This window comes from Galendromus occidentalis, unplaced genomic scaffold, assembly GCF_000255335.2.
Source record: "Galendromus occidentalis unplaced genomic scaffold, Mocc_1.1 scf7180000077495, whole genome shotgun sequence".
NCBI classification, from domain to species: domain Eukaryota; kingdom Metazoa; phylum Arthropoda; class Arachnida; order Mesostigmata; family Phytoseiidae; genus Galendromus; species Galendromus occidentalis.
Window position 1 is genome coordinate 714,142 of NW_003805483.1, and position 11,567 is coordinate 725,708.

General features: G+C 51.3%; 3 protein-coding genes across 3 annotated transcripts; 1 reads left to right on the forward strand and 2 right to left on the reverse strand.

The window, feature by feature from the left end:
- The first annotated feature begins 129 nt into the window (after window positions 1-129).
- LOC108864622 (general transcription factor 3C polypeptide 1) lies at window positions 130-6,346 on the forward strand. The gene is made up of 10 exons (XM_029112326.1): window positions 130-216; window positions 341-421; window positions 576-728; window positions 845-911; window positions 1,002-1,102; window positions 1,188-1,319; window positions 1,449-1,582; window positions 1,675-1,913; window positions 2,036-2,271; window positions 2,418-6,346. Exons 1-10 carry the CDS (start codon window positions 130-132, stop codon window positions 6,342-6,344), a joined length of 5,157 nt encoding a protein of 1,718 aa, XP_028968159.1. The 3' UTR covers window positions 6,345-6,346.
- Window positions 6,347-6,534: 188 nt separating this feature from the next.
- On the reverse strand, window positions 6,535-9,095 carry Dlc90F (dynein light chain 90F). The gene is made up of 5 exons (XM_018640653.1): window positions 8,943-9,095; window positions 8,534-8,569; window positions 7,178-7,301; window positions 6,994-7,071; window positions 6,535-6,889 (listed from the first exon to the last, which is right to left on the reverse strand). The coding sequence occupies exons 1-5, from the start codon at window positions 8,964-8,966 to the stop codon at window positions 6,819-6,821; spliced, it is 333 nt and encodes a 110-aa protein (XP_018496169.1). The 5' UTR covers window positions 8,967-9,095; the 3' UTR covers window positions 6,535-6,818.
- A 1,357-nt stretch (window positions 9,096-10,452) lies between these two features.
- Window positions 10,453-11,230, reverse strand: LOC114828389 (uncharacterized). The gene is made up of 3 exons (XM_029112337.1): window positions 11,011-11,230; window positions 10,676-10,884; window positions 10,453-10,581 (listed from the first exon to the last, which is right to left on the reverse strand). The coding sequence occupies exons 1-3, from the start codon at window positions 11,228-11,230 to the stop codon at window positions 10,453-10,455; spliced, it is 558 nt and encodes a 185-aa protein (XP_028968170.1).
- Between the last annotated feature and the right edge of the window lie 337 nt (window positions 11,231-11,567).

Below are 11,567 nucleotides of genomic sequence, written 5' to 3' on the forward strand. Positions count from 1 at the left end.
TGAATCCTTTCTCCGTGGTCGGATAGATTTCCTCGGCCAACTCAAATTCGTTCTCGAACTGCTCGGAGAAGAACGTCGGCATCGCGCCGCTGCTGCCTGTCTTCCATTTTCACTGGAAAAAGGAACACTATGCTTAATCTGCTGACAGTTTCGGAAGACGTCGTGGAGGAAGTTGCCCTGGAAGGCCTCGATGGCTCCACGCTCCCCAATCTATGGGTAAGTGATGCATAGTGACGATCTCGATTCTTCAGGATCAAGCGGGAATAATTGATGATCGTGGAGGGATCATACACCTCTCTGGCGTGATTCAAGTCAAGAATATTCTCGTCTCTTCCCACAGAGCCGCATGCAGCAGCGATACGATGTTGAACAAGGCGGCTGTGAGCTCGACGATCAGCTCAAAGAGTTCATCTGGGGCAAGGTAATCTGATGTGAGCGACGCGACGGTCCGTCCTCGATCGCGCGGAGAGATCCCCATCATGACGGAGGCATTTTCCTTTTTTTGTTTGTAGCCGGAGAATCTAATATGATGACGGCTCCAACAGCTCTAATCCTGAGTATATCGACCCTTCCAGGTCCTGCGTGATAAGCGACTTCAGTTTTATCGTTTGCCCGAACCGCGTCCCGATAGTGTGATTTTCGATCGTATGTCTCCGGAATACATGGACGAGATGGGGGTCCTCACACAGGCAAACTACGCCCCCCGAGTTGATCCGTACCCGTTCGGGGTGGGTAACCCATTGAGTGTTCTCTTTTCCACCTCTCTGCTGTATAGCTTACCGGATGGGGTTTAGCATGGTATTCAATATCTGAGACGAGTTCTGATAGAAAAATATTCCCGCAGCCCGTCAAAAACAACGGAAGCGTCATGGGCAGCTGCGCGACCTTCGATACGCGAGTCGACGTGACAGGTAAAGAGCTTTATTCCTTAATCCCCATTCGGACTCCGAGAGGATAAGTCGATACATGAATTAATAGACATCCTGCCGCCGGCATTTCAGAATCGGTCCGGGGCGATCCGAACTTACAGAATCTCGAGCAGGCCGAAGAGTTTCTCGGCTGGGACCATGTCATCGTCGCCAACCAGGCGACTCGATCGAGGGTAAAGTTCATGCTCATCGTCTTGTGTGAATGCAGAGAGAAAAAGAGAAGGGATATTTTACGGATTTTTTCTCCGACTACGTCAGACGCTGTGTGGCCCCGCTGTGAAATCGGACGAAATATCTTCGATGAGGGGTGTCATGTACTGCCTCCTTGAGCGGGTCGGACGCTCTCGATACAACGGCGAAATAACTCCAGGACCTAACGGTCTTATGAAGGTATCGACCTACATTGAGATCGAGAATATTGTGTCCTCCCGAACTTTATCACTTCGGATCCTCTGGATTCATTTCCTCCTATCCGTCCAGAAACGAAGCTCAGGCGACCGCCGATCTCTGTCGTTACAGGTATTCCGAGAGAGCCCGGGAACTATATTCTATTACAAGAAAAAACTGGTCACCTACGGATTCGTCGTCGCCCAAAGCTGTCGAATCAACCTCCCCGGGAAGCAGCAGACCGGGAACCTCTTGCATCTGCGGCGGTTCGTGCCTCATGACTCATGGAATTTCGATGACAATTGTCTGACATTCTTCCGATCCAAAATCAACTCAATCTATTTCCGCGACTCTCCAGGTTCTTCCGGCGTATAGAATCTCCGCAAGATAAAGCCGTCCGCGATGCCGCCGAATACTTATTGCAAAAACCCAATCATTGGGAGCAAATTTCGGTCATGAAGGCGGATTTGCCTTCGATTCACGGTTACATCTTCAAGCGCATCATCCGAGGATCTCACAAGAACATATTCGAAATCAAAACCATCTCTTGGAGGGAGTACAAGCCGGACGCAACCCCAGTGGATTACATAACGAAAGGTGCGTGAATCCGATGTCTCCCATCCTATTCCGAGCTTGAATGGATAGTGAACCCTCGACTCACCGACTGACTGGTGAGATACGACAGAGGCTCAGTTTTCCAACGAAGGGTCGTTTTCCAGCTCAAAGCGTCCGTCTGGCAAGAGTCATCCAGTTGAACAGGAGAGCATTCGACGAGTATCTAGCGGCCCAGGAAGCGGAAGTAAAACTCGAAGAGGGTGGAGTCGATGAAGACGACGATCTCAAAGACGAAATCGAGGGACCCGAAGAGCACGCCACGTTGTTCTCACAGATAAATCGAATCTACGACGGTAGCCGTACGGCGTTCAATTACACCGCGATCCAAAGCGGATATCGGGTGAGTACCAGCCGGTTCGTTTGGCACATGGAGACCGAATATCCGTACTCTCCCGCTCTGTGTAATGATGATGATTATTTGAAGATAGAAGAGAGATTCTGAGAATAGTCAGATGATCGGATAGTGTTGATCTGCGTCTCTTCCAGGCGATCGAAAGATCCGGTGCGGCGGGCATGACCATGGCGCAACTGGCTTCACATCTCGCTTTGCCCCGTCGCTTCGTTCGTAACATCATCAAGACGCTTTGCAAGGAAAACTCAATAAGTTCGCATTGCGTCGCCATCGGTAGACAACAAGTGACAATCTACGTGAGCAAAGTCTACGCCGACGTGACGACTCGGGTGAACCATTCGGCGCTCCAACGAATCGAACCCCCAGCGATCACAGCCGGCGAGGGATCCACGGTCGCCCAGACGAACTCGACCGACATCAAGAAGACTTTCGCAACCCAGAGAACCCTGAGCCGGGCCGTGCGTATCGTGGAGCTCACCCGAGAGCTGAAGGTCATCCCGCAACCTTACAGACTTCTGAAAATCCTCCGACGCGAAGAGCAGGAAGCCGGACTCAAAGACAAGTTGTGCAAGCACAGCTTGGAGAGGATCCTCCAGAAATTAGACGAGACCGGCTACATAAACACAGTCGTTTGCAAACTCGACACGAGCAAAGGCGAGCGCGAGCTGCTCATGATCTGCGCTTCGGACGTCGGCGACGACCACGAGCTCGTCCAGGGCTGCATCCAGATGTGGCACCTGAACGAGAAGACGAAGCCGCTAAATCCGCCGAGGACCCGCGAGGCTCTAACGTGTGCGCCCGACGACGGACCGCCGAAGAGCTATCCCACACCGAATCCCGCCATGGCGAAGAAATACGGCTACAAGCCGAAATTCAAACGAGCCAAGCTCATGTACGAATTCCTGCACTACCTGCTCTACAGCTACGACGGGACGGTTCCGAGCCGCGGGTCCCTGGTGAGCATCGACGCTATCGTGAGCTACCACGACGAGGTGTCGTGGAAAAAGTTCATTCCTCCGCTGGCAGCCGAACGCTCTCCAGGATGGTGTATCTTGGGCGATGCGTGGCTACTGTGCCCTCTGTCGCTCTTCATTCAACTCTCCAGTGTCATGTTCGAAGTACCTGGCATCGAAGAGTACTTGGGCGATCCCGTGAAACAACATTATCTCCTGAGGTACCTCCCGGACGAGATGCGCGACCTCTTGCTCTTCAACAGACGCTGGCTCTATCAATTGCACGAGCAAGCGATCACTCTGAGTCACATGGGTCTGGGGCGTTTCGGACCACAGAAACACAAAGAGAAAGATCAGGTGTGGTTCTTCCTGAACAGGAAAATCACCGTCGTCGACACGACCGGACGGACGGGATTCCTGAAGACGGGCCTCGACGAGAAAGACTTCCTGCTCGAGTCGTTCTTCCTGCGAAGCGAGCAGGACATTTTCGCCTTCTGGACCCGGGTCGAGGAAATCTGCATGAGCACACCGTTGGGAATGTACAGCAAACTCGCGTCGCAGACGTACGTCGCCTACGCTTCCGGTCAGAAACCCGAGCTCGTCGAGGCTGCGCGACGCTATGATCTCGACAGCGCTGGCTTGGACGATGGAGGTCTCCCGCCCGGAGACCATCAGGGGGCTTGCGGCTTCGACTCGGGACTGCACGCGCATCGGAGAGCCAACTGGTCGGCTGTGCGTCAATCGCACAAAAAACTCAAAGAAAGCCTCGAGACAGTGACGGCGCTCAAAGTCATCGAGCAACAGTTCCGAGTAAAGGTCAAAAAGAACGAGCATGTCAAGGGTCCGCTTCCGTCGCGAGCGCTCGCAATCCCGGAAAGCGTGCCGATTGCGAATAATCCTCCCGTGAAAAAACGGAAAGAATTCATTATCAGGAACAAGCGCGTGTACAAGCGGGAGGGACGGAAAGCCGTCAAGCTCGACGAACGTGATGTCGAAGCTCTGAAGAACATGAAGAATCTCAAACGAGTGAAATGGCGCGCCGAACACGACTATATCCTACTCCTGGTGAAAACTCTGAGCTCGGTAGTCTATCCCGACCATGGAAGGCTCGTCGTTCCGGCATCCCAGCTCCGAGACTTGCTTCTGTCCATCTTTCCCGAAAGCTGTCACGACAAAACGAGGCACGCGAGCGTTCGCCGGCTCCGACAACTGCTCAAGTATCCAGAGAAGAACGCGGTGGCTCGAGCGATGCGTTTCAATATCATGCGCGAGCCAGAGATAATGAGGCGGATCGAAGAAATCCAGGACAGCGTCAACGCACAGGTCAAGCACAAGTTATTCCTCGATCTGATCGAGGTCGCTCGCAAGTCCTTGTCTCGACAGGGAGTGAAGTGTTCCTCGAAAGTCGACCTCAAGCAGGTGGATTCTTTCGAGGTCGACGAGCTCCAGGAGTCGAGGACCGCGTTCAGATACAGAGAGCCGTTGAATGTCGTCGACGTGCATCAGGCGACCGTGGCCACGATCCTTATCGCGAGTTTCGCCTTGGATGGCAAGACGAACTGGTCGTATCTTCTCTACACGATCTACGAGAGGTATCCCGATCCGCTCCTCCGAGTCGTTCTCAAAGGCCTCACCGACAGTCAGATGATCGCGAGGAAAAAAAGCAAGAACTACAAAACGTGCGATCGCATTCTGCACCTCCCGGGTCTGCCATATAGTCTCAGCTTCAAATGGTACTTCATGATGAAACTTCGGTACCATGACGAAGTGCTCAATCCGATGAGTCAGCAGATGCAGAAAATTCAGCGTGACCGCACCGTGGACATAGCCGACGACAATCCGACGCCGGCGCTCATGATCCTGTTCGCTCATCTTTCCTTGCACGGGCTCGCGGAGGTTTCCTACGAGTTTCGCGAGAGCCCCATAGAGTTCGTTTTCCGTAAGGGATCCGGGAGAGTGAATCCGAAGAACACCGTGAACAGTAGCAGGAGCAGCGTTCTGGCTGCGCGGGAGCGGATGATGGACTATATGGAGAACATTCGCTACGACGAGGAAATGCGACTGAATCCTCTGCCGATAAAATGCGCACTCAAGGAAGAGACCGACCTCAGTTTCGGTTGCTATCACCACAAGGTGAAGGGCGGCGATATCCTCAGGAACGACTTGCACGGGGAGATAATCAAGAGGTTGAAGTCCTACTACGATCCTTCGTTGAGTGAATTAGACGCCGAAGCCGTTATCGAGAAAGAGTTCAAATCTTCGAAAAAGATCGGTGCCGGCGATTTGGAGTTCGCGATGAAAACCTACCGACTGGTCCTCGCGTCTAAAGAAGTGGGTCTCAGTCTACAGCAGCTATGGATTATCCAGTCGGGAAAATTCAGTTATTTAGAGGAGATCACCAACATTCTCTGTGATCTGAAAGTATTGTTGCCTATCGGCGTGAACCAGAAGAGATTCGTTGCGTTCGCCTATTCCAATCCGTGGCTCATAAAAAGTTATCGAATACCGAAGGAAATGCGCAAGAGAGTGTCTACCGCAATGGACGATATGAGACCTAGGAAGCGTATTCGATGCTCGAACAAGAGCAGCACGACGGAAGATGCGCCTCCGGTGGAAGAACGACCCCAGGCTAGCACGGAAGTCAACCATCGGCAGCGGAGACGACAGATGAAATGCATCTCGGCTCAGCTCGAGAACTGCAAACCTCTTTTGTTTGTGCCGCGGATGTGGAAGTGTCCGGACGGCAGCCTGAACGTCAACATATTCACGAAGATGCTCCTCGCTATTTTCTCGTTCATCTGTGATCATCCAGGTATAACCGAAGCCGATCTCCAGGATAGATTCTGCTCTGTCGTCGAGCCAAGCATTCAAGTCATCGACCTCGTTGACATTCTGCTGAAGCTGGGCTGTATCCGACGGTCATTCCTTGAAATGCCAGGACCCGAGAGCGTAGACTTATTCAGCGATCCGGTCATCGGACAGAGCATTTTGGACGATTCCGAGTCAACTGACGATATCAAGTTCTACGAGCCGACCGAAGATGGCATGCTGCGGATCAACAGCTTCTTCACAACCAGTCTCCAGCAAAGAAGTGATCTTTCTGGTTGACGATCTAAGGATCGAAAAACTCGATGTTTTCATCCCACTGGGCTTTTGGATAGATCAAGATTATATATTTATCGTTTCGGTGAGACATTAAATCTCTATCGTTGATTATGATCGAACAGACTTCTTACTGCCGTCTTTCGAAAAGTCTCCCGATTCTAGTCCACATCATGATAATTTCGTCCGGAAGCACTCGCAGAAGCCATTTATTCTCCAAACAACTCAATGAACACCTAATAATCCGCCAACGATACTGATCGACGATCAGGAAACGTATGATTTATATTAGCGGTGCCCGAACTGAAATTCGTGAACTATTCCGGCTTCATTTATTATTTATTTATACATAAAGATCTGTGCATTGATTGGCCGCTGAATGATTCTCATAGGTGGATGACTGCTCTTGACCAAGAGCATCTCTAAATATCCTCATCAAAAGTGTTGCACTGACGAACAACCTCAACAAAATGACTTTGCTTAAAAGGCTAGTCCGAAGACGGAAACCATACAGTACATGGTTTTATTTTCCCACCGAACGGTGCAGCTCCCTGGAAAGAATGAGCAGAGCTAAGGACGGGGATGGTCAACGATTCCATGGAGAATCCACAGAATGATTATTGAATATCCGTAAAGGAGATCAGGAGACACTCACCATCCGTCGTATTGTCCCAGAAACAGGAACTTGCAGTGTGCAGACCTGCGCCATTCTTCTGCATTATGACACAAGTGACTGAAAAAATCAGAGTCTCCATCAGATTGGATTGTTCATTTATTCTATTTCATTGCACAAGGTCTCGCTAAATGACAAAGATCGGAACACGGAATGATCGACTCACCGACATATTTCAATTGCTTGTTCTGCTTCGTCAACTGAGACAGTATGTGCTCAACGGTGGTGTTGGTCCATTGGGGGACTTTCGACGCTTGGTAGATGTTGCCACCGATGATTTGTTCCACGGCCTGGGGGAAAGAGAAAGTGAATATAGAACACTATTCTCTAGGGCCCAGGAAAAACAAACCGTTGCAAAAATCGATTAGGAGTCAGTTTCATATCCCGCCTAATTTACAGCCCCGCCGACGGGAGCATAGAGTTTCGTTCCGACCATGATGACGAGCTCTGACACAACGCGACAGGCTCAGGATTCCCGCGCGGAAGAGTCCGAGGATACATCTACTGCGAGAGTGACCAGGCCGTGACCCAGAAAAAGGATTCACTCCTGCCCTCCGACCGTCACTTGCTTCACATCTAGGCTAATAAGCCCTAATGCAGGGGCGGACGTAGGCGGCCAATAGTCGGTTGCCAGATGTGGACGGGCTCACTCAGTGAGCTCTATCGTGTAGGTACCCCCGAGTACTCAGAGGCCCTTTTTCGCTTTCTTCCGGTGAGAGCGAGCCTAAAGGTCGACGGAGTCTGATTCCGAGTGAAGCTCGGGTGACTCCCTAGGATAGGCTGCCGAGCGTTGTCGCTGGACGAAGATTATAACCGTTCATGATGACTCTGTATTCATAGAAAATCGGTACAGTTGTGAAGTCCCACGCTCTGATCCGAATCAAGGTCAAGCGAGGAATGTTGGAAGCAATCGAGCTCTATACTGCTTGTCATCACAAAAAAAGAAAGGAGCCACACCGGTGACCACGCTTTGACGCGAGTCACTCAGCAATCTGTTTGCGGGGCGAAAGGCGGAATCTCCGAGCCCCGCTGGTGGGCTCGGCTCGTTTCGCATTCGCCAGAACGTTTTCTGCACTCGGTTGCTGGGACGATAGGGGTCCAATAGTATCCAATTCCCTCGGACTTCGACATTAGACATTCGGCTGAACAGTCATGCCCCAGAGGTTCGCCTCTTGTAATTGATAGGTCACCGCCGCATCTCCCGAATGAGGGGGACATTGATGAGTGGAGAAATAGCCGAAAGGATTCACCGATGAAATCTATACCAATCCGTAGGCACCTGAACATCGGATGGACGACTCATCATGGATTGAATGCAAAAGGCCATGGAGACATTTTAATCTCGGGGCGTATGTGTGTTTTTCCGAGGGACCACGGTCAGCGGCAGCCTCTTTCGACAGGAACAAAACATTGCCCATGAGACGCTGCTCCGAGTATTTCTTGTCGGTCGGGTTCCCGAGGCAGACGTTCCCGTGCGAACACTAGGAGCTATTCGAAAATCATGAGAATCAGTCGGACTCACCTCTCGAATGACGGTACTGACTTCGTCCACAACGAACTGGAACAAAGAAGGAGTTTAGTCTCCGTGCCCCCGAGTACCGGAACCTCCTTGGGCCCGGAGCCCGATCACCATCCCGCATGATATGTATCGGAATCAGGATGTTTCCGCAACTTGGGAGCATATTGACTCCAAGTTTCAGAACTTGACGTATAGAAATGGAACCCCAGCTAGGCCCCCACGGGCCCCGATCCCTAGACAGAGGGACCTTCCCTCTGTCTGCTGATACGTCTCTCGACGCAGAGGAACCAAGGGCGACAATCTCGAGCAGGATACTCAGACGTGATTGGAACGAATCGAATGCTGAAGCAAATCCGTGTGAACATGTCTGGTGAGCTGTCTCGAGTTGAACGTTGGGTGCTGTCGAACTAACCTCAGATGTCGTGATATCACCCATTCCTCCGGTCCACGCTGATGACAAGAACTCTCGAGGAAGTTTCGGTTGTTCGCTTGGTCGGGAACGATCCTCTCTCTTAGCCGATTGCTTACTAATGAAACTATGTCGTCGAACGAACGGACGAGAATTCGTGAATCAGATGGCACTAAGAGCTGGGCGGGTCGCACACGGCGGAACGATTCGGCGAACTGTCAGAAGGAGAGAGTTCCTGGCGCGCCTCGATCGAAGAGAAATGTACCGATTCGGAAACTTCAACTCGTAAATGGAGCACAAATTGGAATCGAAAAATTTCGCAACCGTCGTAAAGTCTCGAATCGATCAGGGGAGCTCTCGTAGGATGAAGATTACTCGAAGAATCGGATTTTCCGACGTTGCCCAGGCGACGCCAGCGGCACAATCGAATTACTAGCCTTCGGCCCGGGGTTATGGAACGAGAACTGGATAACGACACGGTCAATGGTGCCAGAACCACTCGGGAAGGCTACGGAGTTCGTTGAAGCCGTCCGAGCTGATGAGATTCGTCAATTTTGCCTTCGCTGGCAGTCGGAGCCGCCGCGCTAGCACTGTCCCTAGGTTGAGAGCTCATTCGATGAGAAGCCCCATAATAGAATTCATGTCCGGAATGTCAGAGCAGCCGCTTGGTGCGCAGCAAGGTCCACGAATTCGAATATTACTCAATAAATTATCAAGACTTTCAATTATTGCGCCTCGGATATGAATTGGCCGTCACACTATTCGCATCGGTTAGTAATCCTACCGGCCGCATTGCCTCCCCACGCATGGTTCCCGAACAATGAGGCGTCGAGACCGCATGTCAATCAAAGAATCGGAAAATGCAAAAGCAGGGACACTGAGCCGGCTATAGTCGAGCCCTCCGATGAGAGAATACGCGAGTGAAATACTGATTCCCATCGCCGCTCCCCGTGTCCGCACGCACTCCTGAGTCATTAGAAACTCCATATAAGAGACGTCGGCGTATGAGAGACTCATCGCGGATCCCGTCTCCATGAGATCCCGTGTCGAAGGTCTCACTTCCAAGAAACTAATTGCAGCTTTTTCACTTCGGATTGATGTCCCGTGATCCGGCCTCTACGAGGCGTCTAAGGAGAACCGTAGGATTTTTGGACGAAACTAAGAGTGTCGGCATTTTGTACAATTTTACAACAGTGTCAAATTGGTGCAACTCACGAAACATTTTAGGCTTCATTGTCGCGTTTTACAGAGTGGAGATCGCGGAGATAATATTGGAATATGGTGACATGCGAGAGCATGGTGCCTCTTCAAGACAGATCCTGGACATTCGTCGATTTTGGCGCGGATGACCTTTCTCCCTCCCCGTATGGACTGATTGGGACATGGGGTACAGATTTTTACTCCCTTTTAATAAGATATGGTGAGAGGGTCCGTATGCATGTACAAATGACTAGGTGCTCCAGAGGAAGCGTCGTAGGACAGGCTGAGCCGAGCCAAGCCTGGTAGCTCCTGCTCAGCCTTGAATTGTGAGCGGCAGCTCGAGGAGCTCGTCCTGAATCTGGACGACCTTATCCCCGACTCCGAACTGATTGCCTTCCTCAAGAACTTGGCTGATGAGCCGTCCACAGGAGACGATATCGCCCTATGGGGAAATTAGATAATTAGAGGATCGGTTCACGTATTCGAGCTCCTGAACTTTGCGATCGTATCATGATATATCTCCTCAGTTAACACACCTGAGTACTTTTGAGCGTCAGGGAACTATTCTTCACGATTAGATAGCCGTCGTTCTCCCAGGTCTTATTCTTCTTTGTCTGGGGTTTAGCGAACAGCACGCTGAAGCATCGAGTCCCTTTCGGCAGGGGGGTAGCTTCTCGTTCCTTCTTGTTCGGGGGACCCTCATTCATCGTTTTCGTCACGACTCGCTTCAGACCCAGCCTGCTACCTTAATCGGGGAGAAGATTTCAGTATCGACGCAAGGGTCAGGTCTGCCTTCATGTCGAAACAGTATATCGCTCGAAGGGCAGCCAACGGTCCGGATATCGTTCTGAATACTTGCTTCTCAACTTACCGGGTTTCCGCGCCGCATTGGGGAATATTGTATTGCTCCTATCTGTCGTGCTGAAGATGCAGCCACTTGGAGGATCGCTGTGTATGCTCTCGCTCCTGAATATTCCTTGACCCGAAGAACAAGAGCCTGCATCGATTTCTTTCGGTGAACTCCTCACAAGGATTTTCAGAGCGTCCTGAGACGTTCTTTTGGAGTTTATCGAGGAGAAGGGGGTAAACATGCTTCAGGGCAACCGGAACTACGCGAGGAACAATTCTGAAACCACATGAGAAAATCGCGGAGCTTCGCGCCCTTCGAGCGAGCGGGTCTCTGTCTCTACTGCGGAGCTCAGTCCGGGCGCTTCCCCTGCACAACGTGAACGAGATCCGGGAACGTGGCCGCCTAATTCCGAAAACTGACGCTCGGTTGAAGCTCCCGCTCAGCTTTACGGTCAGAAATATTTATTTGAGCGGATAGTATACTCTGTCGTCAGAAAGATAAGCCAATCCTCGCACATGAAGACTCTACCCGGTGGTTCCGACGCTAAAATCCGACCCAGATAGTCTCAATTTGAAAAC